This window comes from Simochromis diagramma, unplaced genomic scaffold (genome assembly GCF_900408965.1).
Source record: "Simochromis diagramma unplaced genomic scaffold, fSimDia1.1 OVJJ01000781.1, whole genome shotgun sequence".
In the NCBI taxonomy this organism is placed as follows: domain Eukaryota; kingdom Metazoa; phylum Chordata; class Actinopteri; order Cichliformes; family Cichlidae; genus Simochromis; species Simochromis diagramma.
The window spans coordinates 1819048-1844425 of NW_024386832.1; the positions used below are offsets into that span (position 1 = coordinate 1819048).

The following is a 25378-nucleotide window of genomic DNA, read 5'->3' on the forward strand; positions in this document are numbered from 1 at the left end:
GGCTGTTACAGCAGAACACTTGAGCATTTCAGGTACTAGCTTTTCTAAGTGCAGGTGTCTCTGATATGGAAGTGTGGATGTCACTGAAGAACAATGAATGAAGATGTGATAGGGAAAGGCCCAATCGTCAAACATCTGCATGCACACCTGTCACTCGCTGAGATGAAAATTATGCAGCAGGATCAGAATCAGTGAACTTGAAATCTTTTCTTCTTGCTTAAAGCAAACTTAAAGCTGCCGCATTGTTGTCACAAGGCAGAATATTAGTTTGGTGTGATTTTTTTGTTTTAGAGCTTTGTTTATTGTGTAAACATTTAAACTGTTTTAGATTAAATTGAATATTCTGCTGGACTACATGTTTCTCTGAATTACAACTGGCTAATTGGTAAATCTGAGTAACCCAATGAAAGGCTGGAAAAGCCAATCCATTGTTGGGGTACAGGTTGTGAAAGGCACATTGGGAGGCGTCAGTTAAGAAAGCATGTTATCAGGACATATACTGCTTTTTATGGAAGATTAGAGATTTTTTTTTTTTTTGTATTTTTGGTCCAGACTCCAAACAACCATTTTGTTGTTTGCCAACCTCCAAGAAGGAAGCCTTAAAGATTCGGACCGGGCTGACCACTAATGTTTTTTTTATGGTGGGTTTTGGGATAATCTGGACTGAGAGTGGTTCAGAATGGCAAGTGGTGGTGGTGGGCTTTCAAACGGTGAAGATATGAATGTAGTGTGGGCTACAGTAGGGAATAAAAACAGGAGCGAGAGGACTGATTTCAGGCATTCGTGTGGGAGAAGATCTCGATAAATTGAAGAAATTAATAACAGGAGATACTACAGGAATACAGGACTGCAGGCTGATCTTAGACATGGGGAAGGCTCGTCTGAGGGGCTTCTCACAACATTAGTCAATACAAGTCAATACAACACAGGAGTTAGACGTTAGTGCTGTAGGATGGGCAAATGAGGGAATAATTTGTGTAGGCAGTTAGAAAAAGAGAAGCTACAATCAATCCCATTTGAAAAAGAGTTAATTCACATTACACTTTATGGGAGACTCGGGATGAGAGTGATAGGGGATTATTAGAAGGAGTAATTGAGAATAAGGAGTTGGTCATTTAAAATATTGCATCAGGTACACGGATGGATTTTGTGAGGAATCAACAACTGGTCTTAAGTTGGTTCCACAACCTGAAGCTGGAGAGTATTCAAAGCTAGCACAGCAGGTAGTGATCACCATCCGATTTTTGTTATCAGAGGAACAGACGCACAGGGAAAGTGGAAATTTGAAAAGGAAATTGGAACAAGCTTAAGGTGCTGAGTGAGGGTTATTTGAAAAATCTGGATTTAAATAAACCAATAAATGAATTGAACTCGTACAACTTATGTAGCCGAGCTATTCTAAAAGTCGTGGGAACAAAAAGAAAAGGTTTGTACCATGATGGGCACAAGAATGTACATGAGCAATAAAACAAGGGAAGCTAGCAAAGGTTAGAGGGATGGTAAAGAAAGCTAAAAGGGATGACTGGAGAAAATACTGTGAATCATTAGACAGGGTTTGGTGTACCTTTTTTTAAAGCCTGGTAATTCAAAGGATTATTTATTAATAATAATAATAATAATAATAATAATAATAATTATAATAATAATAGGAACAACCTCACAGGGAAATATTGAAATACTTTAAGGTGAAGAGGGTAGAGAGGACATAATAAATATGAAGTTTTCTTTGTCAGAATTAATCACGTCATCAAAGAAATCTGGGGAAACAACTCTTGGCAAAGATCAAATCAGTTATTGCATATTAAATAATTCATAAGGCAGTATAATTAGTCCAGTATTATTTACTATCATGATCAATTATATTTTTTAGCAATACAGTCCATGGGTATCTCGCTATTTGCAGATGATGGGATTATTTGGAAGAAGGGAAGAAATAAAGAATTCATTAAAGCAACATTGCAAGAGGCTTTATGCAATTTAGAGTCTTGGACATTAGCATGGGGATTTAGATTTTCATCATCCAAAAAAAGTTGTGGTCTTTCAAATAAGAAATCAAATCTTCATATTAATGTTAAATTATATGAGGACACTATAGAAAAATATAAACTTACATGGAAAATGCATGCAGATAAATAACAAAAGGGTAAAAGGATTTTAAATATATTAAGATCCTGGAGGGGCAGAGATTCCACCATGGATCCTTGGACAAGTTACTGACATTTGCTTCAAAAGGGAGACAGACAGTAAAGAGGTGGGTAAATACATGGAAAGGGAATATTTGGAATATATCAAGATCATTACAGATGCTTCTGAAATGCTCGAAAGTAGAGTAGGTATATCCTTTGTTATTCCAGATCAAAATATTGTGGAAAATAAAGGAATAACAGACAATTTAGCAGTTTATACAGGAGAACTAATGCTAATTCTGATGGCATTAGATTTGGTAGAGGAAGCTAGAGTGAGGAAGGTTTTAGTATGTTCAGACTCAAGTAGCGCTTTAACACGTATTCATATATGCAGTCAGAGCCAAGACCAGACATTGCATTAGAAAAAACTCATTCAAGTTTCAGGATAAAAAGAAATGGTACAGTGGTCAAGTTAATGTGGGTTCCTGCACATATTGATACAGAGAGAAACAGGTTGGCTGATAAATTTGCAAATGTTCAGCAAATAAAAATGTGTTAGATTTTAATGTAAGAATGAGCAAAACTGAAGTTAAGTTGCATATTAAAAACAAATGCCAAGAAGAATGGGATAGGGAAGTAAGGGCTACATATTATTACAATATTCAAAAGAAAGAAGGTGATTTTATAATATGTCATAGAATAAATAAAAACAAGAGGATGTTATATCACGGATGAAAGTTGGCCATACAGGATTAAATGGCACATGTAAAATAGTTAGCAAACATGCTTCAGGTTATTGGGATTATTGCAGATGAATTTCAACAGAGCATATATTTTCTTAGATGGTAAGAAATACTGCCATGAGAGAGGTGTTAGTCAGAAACCCTCACAAGAACAAGAATAAGATAAGGATGAGAGTATTACCTCAAAGAGCCTAAGGGGATACAGTTTTTGTTGATATTTTGTGGAAAGAAAGGGGAATTTTAAAAAGAATATAGTGGTGGTGCGGTAGATTGTAATCCATTCGCTGATCTAGAAGGTGGCAGTAATGCATCCAAAAGGTGTTTAACATCCGCCATTAAAACAGAAGAAGAAGAAAACGAAGGAGGGGGAGGAGAAGAAGAAGGAGGTCCGCACCGGATTGTAAAAGAAAAAGGCATGGCGCTCAAAACTCATAACTGTAGAGACAAAGAGCAAGACACGGGAACGAGAGAGGCCACAGCTGCTGTGATGGCCAAATGAAGCTTTGTGCAGCTTGTAAAAAGGTTCATTACGTGAAGCTTTTCAACACAGTCCTCTCTGGTGACACCTGCTGGGCAAAAAGGTGAAGAGCAGCTCGAATCTACAAATTAAATGAACTGCTTCCTTATGATTGCCCTCTCTGCAGAGCTTCAGTTTAATATGTGACATTTCTGTGTGATGTCAGGTTGGCACTGTGGTTCTTTAAATGTTTTTTTTCTTAGTGGAAGAAAACAAAATATTATAAACAAAATTTGAACACGAGGAGTCAAGTAAAAAAGCTCAAATGGGCTTTACTTCATATACAAACCTCTCATCTGTGCCTGCTTTTCTTCCTGCTTCTTGTTTTTTCTGCAGTGTAAAGTGTATACTCAAAAAATGAATGCTTAAAGTAAAAATATATTTTTCTAACAGTCTACATAATTGTGTCTGTTAATATCTGTACCAAATACTAATTTGTTACTTGATCACATAACATTTAAGTGAATAAGAAGGATATACTTCTTACATCCAGAAGGTGGCAGTAATCGCTGAACGCTGAATTTCGTTTACCCTCACGAACCGAAAGCTTGCTTTGAAGAATTGACACTGTGTGCATGTTAGCATATGCTACTTCCGGTGTGGAAACTCCTGTGGGGAGCTTTGTTTCCGGTGTCCTGTTCGCGCCTGGTTTACGGTCCAAAACAAGTTAAGCAAATGAATCAAGCGGCGATTTACATTTCTATAGATGTCTCGGGCATTTACCCAATATATCTGTAAATGATGTTCATCGACTTGTTGATATTTTTTCCCCTACGCCTCAGAGCAAAAGAGAAAAGGGATTCAAATGTTATATTTCTCAGCTGTCCCTCGTTTATCGCGGGTGTTATGTTCTAAAAATAACCAGTGACAGGTGAAATCAAGTAGCCAATTTTATTTTTTGACGGTGCAAAACGTTTCGTGGACATCGTGGACATACAGCGCTGCACTTCAGAGTCACACTGCTAGCATCGATGCAGCGATTCTGTACTGTACAGGAGAGACGTCACGGAGGAGATCGTCTGCAGCGATCAGGACGCAGGACACAATGTGACGTAAAAAATAAGCATGCAAACTTGCACTAAAAAATCTGCGAAACAGCGAGGTGAAAGGTGAACTGTGTTATAGCGAGGGACCGCTGTAATTTTGAAGGTAAGTCACAACATACCCTTCGTACATACTAATGTATAGGAACCGTTACCAGCAATCGTTCATTTTTTGTGTGGCTTTTTTCACGGTTTGTTAACATGCTGTGTAGGTGTGTACTTGACTAGCTGATCTCGACGTAATGGGGGTAACATCTGGCCTTGACTATTCTTCACCTGTAGTTTGAATGCTGAACATTTGCCTGTTTAAATCATGAGACCAGTCACTATACAGAGATGTGCTTCTGAATGTGGACGATGTGTCTTCTGCTGCAGTGATGCAGTTCTGCTTGTGTTGAGTGACGTAAACAACTGATCGATCTAAACTCTTTAAACGTCAAAATTGATCATTAGATTTTTTATGACACAACAGTGGTGAGTGTTCCCACCTTCTGCTCTTTGTAACTTAACGCCATCTTTCCGTTTTCGAGTTTTGGACATGATTTTGGAGGATATCTTCGCAGTAGCGATTGACCGCAAAGTAAAGCTACCGGAAATGCACAACCCCACATCCGGTCTCAAACCAGGAAGTTAGCATTGTCTCGTGCACATAGTCAATTTCAGAATTTCTTCCTTCATCTGGATGCCAAGGTACAGCTGCTCAGAAATAAACTGCATGAACGGGCCAACAATTGATTTGGAGGCTGAATGTTCTGTCAAATGGGCAGAATTTCATTTTAGGCTGAAAGTGAATAAAATGATTGATTGTCTGAAAATAGCAGGGGAGGGAAAAACAACACTTGAGAAAATATTTGTAACGTTTGCTGAAGGGTGGTGTGCATATCATAATTTGGTGAAAATGATATTGATATGAGGTAGTAGTATCTTCCTATTGTATTCATATTCCATGCAACATTATGTAAATTGTAAGGCCAAATACAATACAGACTAAGAGTAAAGAAAAAGTATGGAAGCCCGTTTCTGCCACACAAAAAAAGGATCCATATCTTGAAATTTTGAGATATTTTCTCAAAATTTCAACTTATTAACTCAAAATTTTGAGAAAAGTAACTCAAAATTTCGAGTTAGCACTGCCAGTCAGTAATCTGAATGACGTAATTTCCTTGTTGCCCTGAAGCTGAAGCCCTCAGGTACAAATGCTACAGCTAAGCTACCCGTATTACATCCAGTCATGAATAAACAGATTACTGAGTATTTTCAGCGTGGCTTCAACAATGATGGAATCCTTGTGTTATTAGCTGAATCACACGGCGTTACTATCAGCAAACGTACTCGCAAAAGCGCCATTTTGTTGCGATCCTGTTTTGAGTGTGTGTTACTTTGTGCCATATGCTTCTGGGTAACAAGAAAGTGACCTCATTCACATCGATTACTGATTGGAAGAGCTAACTCAAAATCTCGAGTTATTAACTCGAGATTTTGAGAGAAGTAACTCGAAATTATAGGTATGGATATGGATACTTGTTTTTTTTTTTGTTTTGTTTTGTTTTTTTATGGCGGAAACGGGCTTCCATAGAAAAGTGTGATTTGGAACGGAGTGAATGTATGTAAACACTTGCAGCACATGTGCATATGTAATGTTGTGAAGTGTACTTTGTTTAATTTCGGGTTTTTTTCTTTTTTTTGTTATATACAGATATTTAATTTTTAAGACTTTGGCAGATATGGATGTATGTTAATATTGTGCATCAATTATTTTTATGCTGAATCTGTTGACAGACTGTTGTAAACATGATGGGCCAGCGGTGTGTGTTTCAGTTATGGCACTGCTGTATTGTTTTAAACGTGTTGGCAATAAATGAAATTTAAAAAAATATGTCGGGTGTCCTATATTCAATTGTGTGGAACCTGTTGACAAAATAGAATTATGTAAAACTAATTAGTAAAATATAAGTGGTGTGAAAATGTAATGTTTTAATCAATTAAACTTAATTTTAAACTTAAGGTGAGTTGAAAAACCAAATATGTAATCTGTAAATAAATGACTGAACTTGAGTAGAGTTAAATATGTCTTGTTGATCATCAGTCATTTTTTTAAATTGGCTCAGTTCAAATTAATTTTGTTATTGTAGTGCAACAATCTTTCTTTCTGACTTAACCCATATTAAAAGCAGCTAACTGCAAAGTTTCTGTTCATTTGTCTAATGTACAGTTGTTCCCTGAGTGAAAAGGAGGAGCTACTTTGTGAAATGAACTTCAATTCAAAAAAATTCTTTAGTTATTATCGTGTGGGGACAACAAGCACAAAGACTTTTGTTTTTATTTGTACTGCACTCAAATCATTGAAACATTACTCAAAAATTATTCACTGATGATGATCAAAACACCAATTCTACTTAGAAAGTATTTGACTAGACAGTTGTGTAAAATCGTGTTTGATGCGACAGGCGTATTTTTTGGTGTTCAATCTCGGAACATTGAAGGAAATACGGTCCAGGTCATTTTCTCTGGGCACTGAGGTCTGTTGTCTGCTGCAGCTTCCTCTCTGACACTGGGAAGGTTTTACTCTAGGAAATAACAGGAAATATTAGTGAGCTGTGCAAATGTTATTCTGATATCCAGAGTCAGCTGTAAAAAAAGAAAAAGAGGAGTAATAGTATGTTTTGTTTTGATTGAAAGCAGCCTGGGACATAAAAAGGTAGGTGTAGAGAAACTTTAGGTCTAACATATAGACATTTCCATGTGAACTGACTTTACTAATTTTCATCTTTGTACTATAAGTAGAAGCAGTAGAACATCAAAATGTGTGTGAGTGTTACCTGTTCCTTTTGGGAGCACATTTTTCTGATAGTATCCTGCATTGGTAATGTTACCAGCTGGGCGGTACTGCCCAACCACAAAGACCGTATTGCCATCAGTGGCTATGCCCACACCCAGCTCAGTGCTGCTTTTCCACACCACCTGAGTAAAATGACCTAGTGGAAAAAGGAAAATGTGTAAAAACATACTACTTACTGATGATGACCTGATCTTGTAATGACAAATACTTTAGCAACGCAGATATATACAGTACAGGTATATGCAGAACTTTTCAGGAGGGCTGTGTTTTACCTGTCTTGGGTTGATGTCCAGACTTTTTGAAGTCATAATCCTTGATCTCACCGTACCATGAATCCACAGCTTCTTTTCCTGAAACATGAAGACAGAGAAAAATAACATAAAGAGTTAATTTGGTGGTTGGAGTACGGGTTTTATAGCTCAGAAACTTTAAAATGAAATAAGGATGAACATTTCTAATTGTTTACTTGAAATGAGAAGAGATACGGTGGAATCTGTTTCTTTTAAAGATTAGTGAGACTTTAATTTATTGTGATAACAAAGCGACCTGTTTCTGACAGGTGAAGAGGTGGACAAAGGAGTTATCTACAAAGAATCATTTACCTGTTAGCGTCTTGGTTTCAGAGCTCCATGCATAGAAGACGTTCTCTCCATCATCGGTGTCACTGTGACCAAGTTTCTTTTTTGCCAGCATTTGATTGGCCCATTTTTGAGCTGCGTCATCCAGCTCAGTATTAAAGGTCAGTGGTGGTGCACCATGCTGTGCCCTATAGGCATTGTGGGTATCAAGAAACTCCTTTTTAAAGCTCTCATCTGCAAACCAAACAAGCTTTAAGTCTTAGAGGAAACATGAGGTGGCATGTTTATTGGTTGTAGGTGTAGACAGGATGAAGAATGCTCTCTAATTAAGCAACATCTTTAAAAGTGATCGGTTGTTCTGACAAATAATTCAATGCACAGTGTTGATGAGTCACGGAATACATTTACCGACATTACGTATTTAAAATACACAATATGATCAACTGTATTCCGTTACAGTTACCATCTAAATAGGTGATAATTAGAATGCAGTTACTTTGTTGAAATAAATGGATTACATGGGGGTCAGTTCCTGTTTCATATCTTAGGCTATCCCCTCTCTATTCCCTGTGAAAATTTGGTAATTTGCATTGCCGGGAACCCAAACGAAATATGATATAAGAGGCTCTAATGTAAGTGTCCTGTTAATGTTGGTGGCATCAGTTACACAATGGACCCGGAGCCTGCACAACAGAGCCAGCAGTGCACGAGCAGGAATGCATTTCTTACTTGGAAATTCCGACACCGTTTTACATTTAAAGAAGAAAGGGATGAAATCTGACCGTGCAATGCAAACTCTGTTTGCCAGCAGCCAAGCTGCTGTCAGCGTCAAAAGACTCCAACCTAAAGAAACATCTGGAAGTAAGTTCTTTTTTAAAAACTATCGTTAGTCTTGTAAGGAAGACTGCAAGTACCTTGTTTTAGTTGAGTAGTTAGCACGGTTATGTGCCACTTCAGTATTTTCGATGTACTATTGCTGTGTGATGTATTACTATTACTGAAGGCTACTCTCCACTGAGCTAACATTTTTAGCTGGTGCTACCTGAGGTTAGTTCATTAACTGCAGACTGTTAGACTTGATGGCTAGTATTCACAACCTGCCAGCTGTGCAGTTCTGAAATCAGTCTATAATCTAACCTCAGCTAATGCCAGCTAGCAATGTTAGCTCGGTGGCAAGTAGCCTTCAGTAATAGTAATACAGTGGCTTGCAAAAGTATTTGGCTTCCTTGAACTTTCCCACATTTTGTCACATTACAGCCACAAACATGAATCAATGTTATTGGAATTGCACGTGAAAGACCAACACAAAGTGGTGCACACGTGAGAAGTGGAACGAAAATCATTCATGATTCCAAACATTTTTTACAAATAAATGACTGCAAAGTGCGGTGTGCGTAATTATTCAGCCCCTGAGTCAATACTTTGTAGAACCACCTTTTGCTGCAATTACAGCTGCCAGACTTTTAGGGTCTGTCTCTACCAGCTTTGCACATCTACAGACTGAAATCCTTGCCCATTCTTCTTTGCAAAACAGCTCCATGTAGTTGTAAAAAGCATCACAAGTAATCAAAAGTATTCAGAATACATTACTCACATTGAGTAACTTAACAGAATACTTTACAAACTACATTTAGTGCATGTATTCTCTTTGCAGTGGAATACATTTTAAAAGTAACATTCCCAACACTGTCAGTGCACTTACCTGTCACCTGGTTTGCTGCTTTGCAACCTGAAATAAAATAGGGAGAGTGAAAATAATAAGCAGCAATCCATGAAATGATTGCAAACAACATGAAAAAGAATCATCCACGTGCTCAGATATTATGTGATGATGAAAGAGTAATGTAATAAAAGGCTAAATAACAAGAGTAAACTCAAATCTTGTCCTGTAACTACAGTCATCTTCAGCACTCACCTGCTTCAGAGTCTTCCTCATTTGTGGAGGAAAGTTCTGTGAACACACAGTTCAATTTACTAATGTGAAAAGTGATCACTCACTTTAATGTTTCAAGGTAGGCTTCAACAACTAACAAATCAACACATACTTTTGATTTTTTTTTGACAAAGTATAAATTTAGAACTTTATATATTCGTCTTTCTTAATCTGTAATAATAATCTGATACAAACACAACACTTTAAGTAGAACATCAAAATGTGTGTGAGTGTTACCTGTTCCTTTTGGGAGGACATTTTTCTGATAGTATCCTGCATTGGTAATGTTACCAGCTGGGCGGTACTGCCCAACCACAAAGACCGTATTGCCATCAGTGGCTATGCCCACACCCAGCTCAGTGCTGCTTTTCCACACCACCTGAGTAAAATGACCTAGTGGAAAAAGGAAAATGTGTAAAAACATACTACTTACTGATGATGACCTGATCTTGTAATGACAAATACTTTAGCAACGCAGGTATATACAGTACAGGTATATGCAGAACTTTTCAGGAGGGCTGTGTTTTACCCGTCTTGGGTTGATGTCCAGACTTTTTGAAGTCATAATCCTTGATCTCACCGTACCATGAATCCACAGCTTCTTTTCCTGAAACATGGAGACAGAGAAAAATAACATAAAGAGTTAATTTGGTGGTTGGAGTACGGGTTTTATAGCTCAGAAACTTTAAAATGAAATAAGGATGAACATTTCTAATTGTTTACTTGAAATGAGAAGAGATACAGTGGAATCTGTTTCTTTTAAAGATTAGTGAGACTTTAATTTATTGTGATAACAAAGCGACCTGTTTCTGACAGGTGAAGAGGTGGACAAAGGAGTTATCTACAAAGAATCATTTACCTGTTAGCTTCTTGGTTTCAGAGCTCCATGCATAGAAGACGTTCTCTCCATCATCGGTGTCACTGTGGCCAAGTGTCTTTTTTGCCAGCATTTGATTGGCCCATTTTTGAGCTGCGTCATCCAGCTCAGTATTAAAGGTCAGTGGTGGTGCACCATGCTGTGCCCTATAGGCATTGTGGGTATCAAGAAACTCCTTTTTAAAGCTCTCATCTGCAAACCAAACAAGCTTTAAGTCTTAGAGGAAACATGAGGTGGCATGTTTATTGGTTGTAGGTGTAGACAGGATGAAGAATGCTCTCTAATTAAGCAACATCTTTAAAAGTGATCGGTTGTTCTGACAAATAATTCAATGCACAGTGTTGATGAGTCACGGAATACATTTACCGACATTACGTATTTAAAATACACAATATGAGTAACTGTATTCCGTTACAGTTACCATCTAAATAGGTGATAATTAGAATGCAGTTACTTTGTTGAATAAATGGATTACATGGGGGTCAGTTCCTGTTTCATATGTTAGGCTATCCCCTCTCTATTCCCTGTGAAAATTTGGTAATTTGCATTGCTGGGAACCCAAACGAAATATGATATAAGAGGCTCTAATGTAAGCGTCCTGTTAATGTTGGTTGCATCAGTTACACAATGGACCCGGAGCCTGCACAACAGAGCCAGCAGTGCACGAGCAGGAATGCATTTCTTACTTGGAAATTCCGGCACCGTTTTACATTTAAAGAAGAAAGGGATGAAATCTGACCGTGCAATGCAAACTCTGTTTGCCAGCAGCCAAGCTGCTGTCAGCGTCAAAAGACTCCAACCTAAAGAAACATCTGGAAGTAAGTTCTTTTTTAAAAACTATCGTTAGTCTACTGCAAGTACCTTGTTTTAGTTGAGTAGTTAGCACGGTTATGTGCCACTTCAGTATTTTCGATGTACTATTGCTGTGTGATGTATTACTATTACTGAAGGCTACTCTCCACTGAGCTAACATTTTTAGCTGGTGCTACCTGAGGTTAGTTCATAGACTGCAGACTGTTAGACTTGATGGCTAGTACTCACAACCTGCCAGCTGTGCAGTTCTGAAATCTAACCTTAGCTAATGTCAGCTAGCAATGCTAGCTCAGTGGCAAGTAGCCTTCAGTAATAGTAATACAGTGGCTTGCAAAAGTATTCGGCCCCCTTGAACTTTCCCACATTTTGTCACATTACAGCCACAAACATGAATCAATTTTATTGGAATTCCAGGTGAAAGACCAACACAAAGTGGTGCACACGTGAGAAGTGGAACGAAAATCATTCATGATTCCAAACATTTTTTACAAATAAATGACTGCAAAGTGCGGTGTGCGTAATTATTCAGCCCCTGAGTCAATACTTTGTAGAACCACCTTTTGCTGCAATTACAGCTGCCAGACTTTTAGGGTCTGTCTCTACCAGCTTTGCACATCTACAGACTGAAATCCTTGCCCATTCTTCTTTGCAAAACAGCTCCATGTAGTTGTAAAAAGCATCACAAGTAATCAAAAGTATTCAGAATACATTACTCACATTGAGTAACTTAACAGAATACTTTACAAACTACATTTAGTGCATGTATTCTCTTTGCAGTGGAATACATTTTAAAAGTAACATTCCCAACACTGTCAGTGCACTTACCTGTCACCTGGTTTGCTGCTTTGCAACCTGAAATAAAATAGGAAGAGTGAAAATAATAAGCAGCAATCCATGAAATGATTGCAAACAACATGAAAAAGAATCATCCACGTGCTCAGATATTATGTGATGATGAAAGAGTAATGTAATAAAAGGCTAAATAACAAGAGTAAACTCAAATCTTGTCCTGTAACTACAGTCATCTTCAGCACTCACCTGCTTCAGAGTCTTCCTCATTTGTGGAGGAAAGTTCTGTGAACACACAGTTCAATTTACTAATGTGAAAAGTGATCACTCACTTTAATGTTTCAAGGTAGGCTTCAAAAACTAACAAATCAACACATACTTTTGATTTTTTTTTGACAAAGTATAAATTTAGTACTTTATATATTTGTCTTTCTTAATCTGTAATAATAATCTGATACAAACACAACACTTTAAGTAGAACATCAAAATGTGTGTGAGTGTTACCTGTTCCTTTTAGGAGCACATTTTTCTGATAGTATCCTGCATTGGTAATGTTACCAGCTGGGCGGTACTGCCCAACCACAAAGACCGTATTGCCATCAGTGGCTATGCCCACACCCAGCTCAGTGCTGCTTTTCCACACCACCTGAGTAAAATGACCTAGTGGAAAAAGGAAAATGTGTAAAAACATACTACTTACTGATGATGACCTGATCTTGTAATGACAAATACTTTAGCAACGCAGGTATATACAGTACAGGTATATGCAGAACTTTTCAGGAGGGCTGTGTTTTACCCGTCTTGGGTTGATGTCCAGACTTTTTGAAGTCATAATCCTTGATCTCACCGTACCATGAATCCACAGCTTCTTTTCCTGAAACATGAAGACAGAGAAAAATAACATAAAGAGTTAATTTGGTGGTTGGAGTACGGGTTTTATAGCTCAGAAACTTTAAAATGAAATAAGGATGAACATTTCTAATTGTTTACTTGAAATGAGAAGAGATACGGTGGAATCTGTTTCTTTTAAAGATTAGTGAGACTTTAATTCATTGTGATAACAAAGCGACCTGTTTCTGACAGGTGAAGAGGTGGACAAAGGAGTTATCTACAAAGAATCATTTACCTGTTAGCTTCTTGGTTTCAGAGCTCCATGCATAGAAGACGTTCTCTCCATCATCGGTGTCACTGTGGCCAAGTGTCTTTTTTGCCAGCATTTGATTGGCCCATTTTTGAGCTGCGTCATCCAGCTCAGTATTAAAGGTCAGTGGTGGTGCACCATGCTGTGCCCTATAGGCATTGTGGGTATCAAGAAACTCCTTTTTGAAGCTCTCATCTGCAAACCAAACAAGCTTTAAGTCTTAGAGGAAACGTATGGTTACACTGTAACCCTGGTCCTCTGAGTGAGAGACTATCTCTCCACCTTCATGCCGCTGGGAGACACGTTCCAATCAAACAATCACCGGTTTCATGTCTGCGCAGGTGTTTTATACATAAGCTGTGGAGCCAGAGTGTCTTAAAGAAGTATCCACACGCCACGTCCAAGGGGGTACATACCCTGTACATATGCATTATATAACAGAGTGGAGAGATAGTCTGGATATGATAGAGAACATGAGGTGGGCATGTTTATTGGTTGTAGGTGTAGACAGGAAGAAGAATGCCCTCTAATTATGCAAACGTCTTTAAAAGTGATTGTTTTTTCTGCAAAAAACTATAAAAGTGATCAGTTGTTCTGACAAATATTTAAATGCACTTACCTGCCATTGTATTTGGTGCTTTGCAAACTGAAATAAAATAGGGAGAGTGAAAATAATAAGCAACAATCCATGAAATGATTGCAAACAACATGAAAAAGAATCATCCACGTGCTCTGATATTATGTGATGATGAAAGAATAATTTAATAAAAGGCTAAATAACAAGAGTAAACTCAAATCTTGTCCTGTAACTACAGTCATCTTCAGCACTCACCTGCTTCAGAGTCTTCCTAATGTTTGGAGGAAAGTTCTGTGAACACACAGCTCAATTTACTAATGTGTAGCTGGTTTTTATGTGCAATGTCGTCCTTCCTCTTTTCTGTTTGGAGGAGGAGACAAACACCAGACTCGCTTCTGTATTTTTGTCTGCCGGTTATGATGGTTGTTTTTTTTCTACATGACTCATAGTGATGTGGCAGAGCGGCGTTAAAGATATCCCACACTCTGTGTTTACATTTTGTGTATAATTGTTACGGCCCTAGCAGGGCCTCCTCCTGAAGGTGCCTGTGTGGGCGTGTCCAACCACCTCTTCTGCCTGAGGTGCCACCTTGTTTTATAACATTTATATAACATTTATATAACATATAACATATAACATTTATAACATTATAACAAGTCCCTAACTGCTTAGATACATTATACAAGAACAAGTGTAGCAAAGTTGTGGAGGTTAATCACCAAGTTGAGAATCTGTCAATGTTTTCCCTTCTCTTTATTATTTCTTTGTTTATGCTTTAACAAGTGCCAACAGACTGGAACAGATATAGTGCTTGTGTACTCAATTCCAACTTTCAAGTGTCTTCCTGCTACAAATGTCATGGACTCAAGCATACAGCACTTTTTATATGCCAAAGCCATGTTCATCTAACATTCATACACGCATGGATGTATCAGGGGAACCTCAGGTTCAGTATGTTGCCTGAGGAGTTGGAGGACCCAGGAATTGAACCACCAACCTTCTGATTGGTAGATGACATTGCTGCCAGATGAAAGACAGCACTCAGAAACAGAGTGCAGATGAGCGAGGGCATGCCCAGATGTTGTCAAACAGGTCTTTTTTTGTCTTTCCTCGTGTTTGGTAGCCACAGGTGTTATTGGCGGTTTACTCACAGACTAAGAGAACACTTCAAAAGCACAAAGGTCTCATTAGTTCACTGTAAAACATTTTACTCCTGCACTTACTGGATGCCCATGTTTACTGCAAATCCAGCAAATTATAGGGACACGGTGGTTGCTCCATGGCCTGACTTTGTTTTTTCAGATTACAAAATTAAGATATTGGCCCCTTTCCGTACTCCCGTGCATTCTCGGCGAGTACGCACGGGAGTACGGACTCGCGTTCTCGGCGAGTACGGACTCGCGTTCTCGGCGAGAACGCACGGGAGTACGGACGGGAGTTTTTACTGCCGTCCCCTCTTAATTTAACTGTGAGTAATATGTTATGAAGCTTAACTTTAATCACAGCCAAACCGGTTTACTCAGGAACAAATAAAACACTGAAATAAACCAAACATTAATATTTAGAAGTGATCTAAGTGACTTATACATCATGTTTAACCTCAGTAGTGAAATCTCTATTAATAAAAATAGTGTACATGTACATACGTGTACATACTAGGGGTGCAACGATATTCGTATCGATATTGAACCGTTCGATACAGTGCTTTCGGTTCGGTACGCATATGTATCGAACAATACAATTTAAAAAAAAAAAAAATTTTTTTTTTTTTTTTTTTTTTTTTTTTTGTGTCCCGTTTGGATCTATAGCCATCAGAATTGTTGTCTTGAGGCCAAGAAAGATGCCAAGAGGATTTATTTTAAGTGGATCATCATATTGGTCCATTTGATTGACCTTTATTATAATTATGAATTTATTTTATTTTCAGTTGCAAACGGGACAGACATGACTGTGGGATAGGACAGGGGGAAAGAATGAAAGAAAGAGGGGGAGAGAAAGAAAGAAAACCAAAGGGGAGAAAAAAAAAGAATACAAAATTTGTAATTTATTTTATCAACTTTCCTTCTGACGATGCTGTCTGTGTTGAGCGCTCAGTGAATCTGCATTTGACTACTCCGCCTAGGCTCGAGAGTGCAGCCTAGGCGGAGTAGTCGAACGCAGATTCACTGAGCACTCAACACAGCCATGGTCAGAAGGAAGAGCGCAGGGCAAGCTAGCGAGACAGAAGTGGACCTCCCCACCCTCATTCAGATCTGGCGTTTGGAATTATTTTGGTTTTCATGTGACGTATGACCTTGAAGGTAAGCGAGTCATGGACTAAAGTAAAACAGTATGTTGGATGTGCCATGCAATGCTCAATTACATGGGTGGGAGCTAGTGTGTTAGCGCAGTTAGCTCGTTAACGTGTTGGCCGTCTAGCCCCTCTGTATAGGGTAGCTCGTTAACGGAGATTTGCCGTGTTGTGGCGTTAAGGTTATTTCAACGAGATTAACGCTGACAGCACTAGTGGGAACACAACGAATATGACTGCACATTTACACCGACATCATCCTAGTGCAAAGACAAAAACAACAAGCATGCATGCTACAAATTTTAGCCGAGTCATTTAGACAGCTGTTAGCACAGGATTCTCCTTATGGAGACCTGATATGTTTAATATGCTGCTGAGAATATAGCCCAGAAGAAGCGGATAGTATAGCTTTTATTTTGGAAAGAGACATTTCTCTGTAATAAACTCTCTTTTCCAAAGATGAGTGATTCCTCAATCAGATACAGGGCTCGCAATATCGCTAGCCCGGGGCTAGCGATTTTTTTCAGTCGGGCTACCAAAATCTATCTCTTCCCTGCCTGTCGGGCTATTGTAGGAAGGAAAAATATATGTCAATGCTTTTGCATTCTTTCAGAAATGTAGCTGGGTAATTATGTCATTGGGTGAGCCACTGTCAATATGTGACATATTGAAATCGTGTTTGGATTTGCGCTTGTTTTTTTGCTTTCACTTTGCAATCGCGCGAACTGTGTATAGAGAGCGACAGCACTGATCTGTGAGTGATGATAATTTGTGCACCAATTCCTCTGACATCGTCTTATTAATTGTTAGCTTACTATGCAAACATGACAAGTGAAATCTCCCGCAGCTTAAACATGTGAGAGGTTGATCGCGCAGAGAATCGCTGAGCTTATGTGAGTGCGGCAGGTATATATTCACTACGATGACCTGGATGATTGAGAACCTTCACAGACAGATATATTTTAGTTCTGCTGAGCCAAATAAGACAGGTCAGGGTGAAGAAGTGACAGCCAAAGAAAAGCTTACCACAAAACGGAGAAGTTTGACAATCAGACTATAAGGCAAAAAGAAAGTGCAGTTTATGGTTTCATGGACAAAAGAATTCTGTGGCTGCAATATGACGAGCTAAAAAAACAACACGCACAAGGGTTAGGGTTAAATTTAAAAACTGTACTTTTGTGTTAAAATATATATTTATAATTTTAATAAATGACAAATTAAAAAGGCATGAACATTTTTTTTTGTATCGAAAAAATATCGAACCGTGACACCAAAGTATCGAACCGAACCGAACCGTGAATTTTGTGTATCGTTGCACCCCTAGTACATACCTTAATAAAAACAAGCAGGTGAGATGTTAGAACGCTTTTATTTTTATTTTAGTGGACACTCAATAAAATAGACAGCTACTGGGGTTTGTTTAACCTGAGTAGCGAAAAGACCGCGGGGGGGTTGGAAACGATGTGCCGGCTCTAATGATCCTCGACCTCGCGGTCTGCTATGGAGCTGGCGGGTCACAGACGTCTCCGAAAACATCGGAGCGCGTTTGGAAATATGTGATATCTTGATAAATCGAGCAGATATTTGAAGTTCACACAGCTACATTCTCGCTTGAAAATAACTTAAAAGTTTATTTTGTGACCCAGAAAGAGTAATATTTAAACGTTTTTAGCCCCGCTCGTCACCATTGCCGTGTTTGAGTTTTGGACGAAATGCATTCTGGGATATTTAGCTGTACCAAGTCCACACAAGTCACCACCGATGCATGCTCGATAAAACGGGCGGAGCGAGAACACATCCGGGACTTTTTCGCGTTCTCGGCTTGATGCGTACTTCGAATTGGAACAGTACTTGGTCTCCGACTGGTGACGTATCACGAGTACACGAGAACGCAAGTACGCACAAGTACGCATATTGAGAAAGGCCCACTATGTTCTTATGGCTTTGGTTCACAGGTATACTTTGTCCTTCAATAAATAAAGAGCTTAATAAAAGCTTTTTAGGCACTAAAGCTTAATTTTTCTTTCATGGTTTTTCTTTAACAGGAGTTAGAGATAATGAATGAAAAAAAGGCAACAGAAAAAGTCATGAATGTCTGTCAGACAGAATATAGATTAGATTTGTTTGTTTCAGTTTAGTTTTTATTGTTAGGTATGTTTAGGTTTTTGTTCTGCTTTTTTTCATTATTACAGTATATGTGGTATTTGTCAGCTGTTAGATTTAAAAAAGAACAGGAAATGGTAAATGGTCTGTATTTGTATAGCGCTGTACTTAGTCCCTAAGGACCCCAAAGCGCTTTACACTACATTCAGTCATTCACACACACATTCACACACTGGTGATGGCAGCTACACTGTAGCCACAGCCACCCTGGGGCGCACTGACAGAGGCGAGGCTGCTGGACATTGGCGCCACTGGGCCCTCTGACCACCACCAGTAGGCAACGGGTGAAGTGTCTCACCCAAGGACCGAAGGTTCCTTAAACCTGTCTGAAGACAGCTGCAATAACAATCTGGCAACACATCAGAAAGAGGGAAACCATTCTTTAGTGAGGACCTTGGGCTTGAGAGGTAGGGCAGTCACGGCCTGCAAACTTACAAAAAGCTGTCAATGTAAATGTAGACAAAGTGTAAACAAAAAATGTTCTAGTTACTTTGCACCACCTCAAACAGAGATATCAGTCACACGAATCACACAAGGGGTGAACTGTACCAGAAACCAGTATGTGCCAAGTCTGAGCTTTTAAAGCTTGCCTCTTGAACGACTTTGTGTCACAGTTATTCACTTGGAAACATAATCAGGACTTCATAATTATAATCAAGGTTTTTAAAAAGCCTCAGAGCATTTAAGAGTCACTGTTGCTTACATCATCCATACCATTGTGCACCCTTATTAACATGTTCATGTGGCATTCAGTATGTATTTGTGCAAACGGCACAAAATGAAGCCACGCGATTTCTTGAAGGAAAAAAATGAGCATTGCATACACTATCTGTGAGAGTTTGTGACTGCAGACTCAAACGCATCTCTGTGCAGTGTTCAATACTGTCGACCATAATATCCTATTAGAGCAATTAGAGCACGCTGTAGGTGTTACAGGTACTGCTGCAGTTGTTTGTATCGTATCGTCCAATGGACTCCAACTTGTTCATGTAAATGGAGAGTCCTCTTCACACACTGAGGTTAATTATGGAGTTCCACAGGGTTCAGTGCTAGGACCAATTCTGTATGCATGCTTCCCTTAAATTCCTAAATTCAGATAATACTTATACTCAGCCATGAAAATCTTAGCCTCCAGTAACACTTTGAGGGACCTTGGAGTCATTTTTGACCAGGACATGTCCTTCAACGCACATATTAAACAAATATGTAAGACTGCTTTCTTCCATTTGCGCAACATCTCTAAAAGTTAGAAATATCCTGTCTCAGAGTGACGCTGAAAAACTAGTTCATGCATTTATTACTTCCAGGCTGGACTACTGTAATTCATTATTATCAGGATGTCCAAAAAACTCGCTGAAAAGCCTTCAGCTAATCCAAAATGCTGCAGCAAGAGTCCTGACAGGGACTAGAAAGAGAGAGCAGATTTCTCCTGTTTTGGCTTCCCTTCATTGGCTTCCTGTTAAATCCAGAATTCAAAATCCTGCTCCTCACATACAAGGTCTTAAATAATCAGGCCCCATCTTATCTTAATGACCTTGTAGTACCATATCACCCTATTAGAGCGCTTCACTCTCGCTCTGCAGGCCTACTTGTTGTTCCTAGAGTATTTAAAAGTAGAATGGGAGGCAGAGCCTTCAGTTTTCAGGCCCCTCTTCTGTGGAACCAGCTTCCAGTTTGGATTCAGGAGACAGACACTATCTCTACTTTCAAGATTAGGCTTCAAACTTTCCTTTTTGCTAAAGCATATAGTTAGGGCTGGACCAGGTGACCCTGAATCCTCCCTTAGTTATGCTGCAATAGATGTAGGCTGCCGGGGGATTCCCATGATGCATTGAGTTTTTCTTCTTCAGTCACCTTTCTCACTCTCTATGTGTTAACAGACCTCTCTGCACTGAATCATACTTGCTATTAATCTCTGTCTCTCTTCCACAGCATGTCTTCATCCTGTCATCCTTCTCTCTCCCCAACCAATCACAGCAGATGGCCCCGCCCCTCCCTGAGCCTGGTTCTGCTGGAGGTTTCTTCCTGTTAAAAGGGAGTTTTTCCTTCTTCTATAGGGGGTCATATGATTGTGGGGTTTTTCTCTGTATGTATTGTTGTAGGGTCTTACAATATAAAGCGCCTTGAGGCGACTGTTGTTGTGATTTGGCGCTGTGTAAATAAAATTGATTTGAATTGAATTGAGAAACGCAGACAAAATGAAGCGCGAATTAATCAAAAAGCGAGCTGTTTTATTGAAGATGAAATGAACAGAGTAAACGAAAGGCAGAAGAGAGCTAAGCAATATAAACTGGGGAAATTAAACTAAACACCAAACACAGAGCATGAGACCTGGACAAGGGGAAAAACCTGAAGCATGAATACCAGAGACATGATGCATAGTGAACAGATGACCTGACAATGAACAAAAGGAAAATCAACCTTATACACAGCAGGGTGATGAGGGAAGTGGAAACACACGATGAACACAGCTGGGATGGATCGACATAATTACACAGAACGAAGCAAAACTGAACATGCTGAACACAGGACGCGGCGCTGTCAAAAACAACAGGAACAAACTATGACCAGACTCATGGCTCGACACTGGGACTGGGGAAGAAACAGAAACGGGAGATGAAATAACAACACGACTGGGACGCGGAGTGAGGGACACAGGGAGCGAGAGGGAGACACAGAGGGCGAGAGACATGATGGGTTGGGAAGAACACACGTGGAAGCACGGGACAGACGGGGGAGACACGAGATGAAACATGAGAGGGACATGGGAACAGGAGAGGAGACCCTGAGGGAGACACGGACATGGCTAAGGAACATCCACAGAGGACATGACAGACTCACACAGGAAACAAGGAATTGAACAGCAGCAAGAAAACATGGAACCGACACATAACTAAACTTAGAAGCATAAACACGACTAAATTCCACACTAACTGTAAAACTTGAACTTAAACAGCAAAAAAAAAAAAAAAAACCAGGAAAAGGAATCATAAATACAAAATATGCTGACACTACCTAACAGTGCTATTTCTTATGAAATGCCTGTTCTCATTTCTAGAGAGTCAAACTCTGATGTTCTGCACAGGGACGTGCACAAAACCTGTTTAGCTTCGAGGGCCATTATTTCCAGTAACGTTGGTGTGTGCAAGTGTGTAAGTCACACACACAAAATGACATCTTGTATATAGCTCTGTCCCTGTCACGGTCTGATAGAATTATTTGATGCACTGGGACAAGAATGTATTTGGAATGAACTGGGATTTATGTTATGCTCTTTTACGCTTTATTCCACTGCTGAGGTAAATGATCACTGCTGTGACTGTCAGCTTTTGGAATATGCAAAACGCAATAAGGATCAGAATACGTACTCATGAATCTGAATGGTCTGCGGCATCCGATTTACTTATTTGAATGTTTGAAGATCTGTTTTGCATATATAATATACATATTACTTCATCTAGTAAAATGGTTACTTTAAATGTCATGTCTATGACGCAGGCTTTAGCTGTAGATCATTTTCACATTCCACACAGTGATAATAGCAGTGACTAGCACTGCACAATCCAGCTCTTGCAGCCTATAATTTGAAAAAACAAACACTTTTGGTTTGTCACAGCTTTCTCTTTCTCCTTTACTTACAATGTATAATTTATTCATGTCATCAAGCCTTAACTGTAACCACTTTTTCCACGAGCTTAAGATAGTTCCTTACCTAAAACTGAACTAAAGTTCAAACTAGAAGATTTTTGCTTGCTCTATTGGCAGATTTGTTTCATGTAATATAAGATATTTTTGCTTGAAACAAGTGAAAATAGTCTAGTTTCAAGATTCAGTGTCCTAAAACAAGTTCATAAATCTTACTGAAATGATACTCTTTAGCTGAATGTGTCTTATTTTAAGTGTAATAGATATTTTTGACTAGAAATAAGACAAATATACTTGGTAAGTAAGATTTTGAGTTTTTGCAGTGCAGCTTCATCACTTTGGGATTTGCCAGGAAGAAACAAACTGTGTTGTGGCTAGAGTCTGTAAGTCTGTATACATTCAAACACCACATGCTGTACTACTATTGCTCTTTGACAACAGAACTTGTCTACTGGCAGATAGATATACACGCCACTCTTTGTGTTCTTTGTACACGCTGCTCAGTCCCACCTCACATGAAATTGTTTGCAGTCAACATTAACTTTCCTTTTTGATGTGTTCTGTATTAGATATGATGTGTTAGCTGCTGAGCTGCTAAGGAGACTTCAGAAAAACCGGATCGGCCTAAATTAAAGTGATGCAAAGGTCACATTAAAAAGTGCATACTGTCGTTGACATGTGATAAAGAAGTTGTAATGCACAATTCCTTTTTGTAATTTAATAATCAGAATACTTGCATCAGCCCTTCTTCTGTTTCGTGCTGATTTTGCACACGTGTCAGATAAAACTTAGATGGTGAACATTAGGCTGGCAGCATCTGATAGTTATATATACAATCTCAAAATACACAAAATGCAGCTCTGTAGTCATGTTTAAATGTGCCTAGTTTTAAATATAACTATCTGCACAAATGGACACTGGTAGAAGTATGTGAAGCAATATCCTTTTGGTTCAAGCCACATTCTGTTTCTAAACAATCAGGTTTAGTAAGAAACAAACTGAAAATTCAGTGGAACTGCAGATGACTGGGTTGGCAAACACACAACATCACAAAGCCAACAGCCGGCATGATCTTATCTGTTTCAGTACTGCAATCATGCATCTGTAAGACAGTCTTTGTAGCTGGGCCAGGTATGAAAACTGTGAGTAAAGACAACAAATAAATTGTGAGTGTGGGGATTTGAATGCACCAAACAATTTAAGTTCTGCATTTGCGGGTGGATAATAAAACAAAAATAATCAAATAAAATGAAAGAGGATTACAGATATTGCTATAAAGAAACCTGGTTTCACACACAAGATCCTTTTACACATTAACACCTGATGAAGTTTACAGTGACAGAACTGGAGGTATTCACAGTAATAATTCTCAAACTTTGCCCTGTATTCCTCTCAGCAGCACTGCAACACCTAATACTACGGCGACACATTACCATGTTTTGGATTAATATGGTGTGCGTGTTTACACAGCTTCATTGGTCTGTTTTTTTAATTTTTCTTTATTTGATTTTTATCAGTCAAGTCAATTCTAAAATTAAACTGACTAAATAAAAGTCAGTTCTCATATATGAAGGCAACACTTGTGGTATTCTCTGTATACTGGTGATAAGAAATAAGAAGAAAAGTAAGAGAATCTAGGAACTATGAATGTTTGCACATTGATCAGCTCACCTTCATCGTCTGTATGATACCATGAAAGAATACATTCTCATCTTGGAGACGTAATCCTGGTAGGATTATTGTAGTGTCAGATTATGTCTATTTATTAAAATAATTATTATTTATTCCCAATAGAACATGTCTTATTCTTATTGTTTTTCATGATGGGATGTGTGGGACTGCCTGGAGACTGATTGGGCTAAGATTAGGCTAATTTGAAATTATGAAAATATTTTGTAGTAAAACTAGAATGTTCTGAAAATGGAGCACTGAAAGCGTGTCTTACAGAGTGCAAGTTCTTAGAGAAACTTTCTTTAGGATTTGGAGAATTTGAACTCATCTAGTTTTCCACTCCAAGCTACAGCTATCCTTTAAAGCATTGGTCTGTTCAAATGTGTGATATGCAGTCACAAGAAGTTGAATAGTATGGACCAGAGGTGTCAAAGTCAGTTAATGAGGGCCACACTGGTAAATGAAAATAAGATCAAGGGCCACACATATGCACAAAATGTAACTATTAAAATAAAAAAAATTATATTAGCCTTTATTAGTCAAACAAGAACAGCAATTTAGTAATAATTCAGTAACTGTCCCAGAAGCTTTATTTAAAAAAAAATCTTTGATCAAGTGGTTTACATACCACACACCCTGTCTTTTGGCATTACAGCTTCGTCTCTTCATCAAATCCCTGGCAAAGAGAACCCGCAAAGAAAGTCAAGGTATCTGTGAGTACAGTTTTCTTCACCATCAAAAGGCTCAGAAACTGGTGCAAACTCTGACAGGAAGTCAGCGTCAACTGCCAAACATGGAGCAGGAAGTGTGATGGTCTGGGGCTGTTTGCTGGATCCAGGGTCGGTGACTTGTACAGAGTGAGAGGCTCCCTGAACCAAAACAGCTACCACAGCAATCCATGCAGGACCCTCCAGCATGCAGTTGGTCAAGGGTTCATCCTACAGCAGCGGTCTCCAACCTTTTTTGCGCCACGGACCGGTTTATGCCCGACAATATTTTCACGGACCGGCCTTTAAGGTGTCGCGGATAAATACAACAAAATAAAACTAGGTACCGGTACCGAAAAAAAGAAGATTTATTCATAACAACACGTGAAAAGACCCAGGAAAACCGAGTTAACGATAAAAACAATAAAAAAATAACGCTGAACCGATAAAACGCCTGAAAACCAGACATTTCACCACTGAGCCTCAACTGCTCAGCTCGCAGCCCGGTACCAAACGACTCACGGACCGGTACCGGTCCGAGGCCCGGGGGTTGGGGACTGCTGTCCTACAGCAACATTATGACCCAAACATAAGTCCAAGCTCTGTCAGAACTACCTCAGGAAAGAAGAACAAGATGGTGAGCTTGAAAACATGGAGTGTGCAGCACAGTCTGCAGAGCTAAACCCCATCGAGCTGGTTTGGGATGAACTGGACAGAAGAGTGAAAGCAAAGAAGCTACAAGGTCCACATTTATGGGAACTTCTGCTACAGATATGGGAGAATATTTGATTTCCGTTGTAGAAAGAATGCCACAGGTGTGCTCAGCTGTTGTATCTGCCACAGGTGCTACTTTTTCTTTTGGTCTATAAATTGACTCCATTATTTCTTTTTCTTTCTTTTTTTTTTTTTTAAACTCCAACTGTTTA

The 25378-nt window shown here is 38.9% G+C and overlaps 1 protein-coding gene across 1 annotated transcript; it reads right to left on the reverse strand.

Annotated features, from left to right (window-relative positions):
• Positions 1-6716: 6716 nt before the first annotated feature.
• On the reverse strand, positions 6717-14337 carry glipr2 (GLI pathogenesis-related 2). Its single transcript, XM_040028498.1, has 16 exons — positions 14232-14337; positions 14019-14045; positions 13385-13594; positions 13055-13132; positions 12763-12918; positions 12508-12543; positions 12295-12321; positions 10639-10848; positions 10309-10386; positions 10017-10172; positions 9762-9797; positions 9549-9575; positions 7871-8080; positions 7541-7618; positions 7249-7404; positions 6717-6996 (listed from the first exon to the last, which is right to left on the reverse strand). Exons 2-16 carry the CDS (start codon positions 14023-14025, stop codon positions 6992-6994), a joined length of 1470 nt encoding a protein of 489 aa, XP_039884432.1. The 5' UTR covers positions 14026-14045; positions 14232-14337; the 3' UTR covers positions 6717-6991.
• Between the last annotated feature and the right edge of the window lie 11041 nt (positions 14338-25378).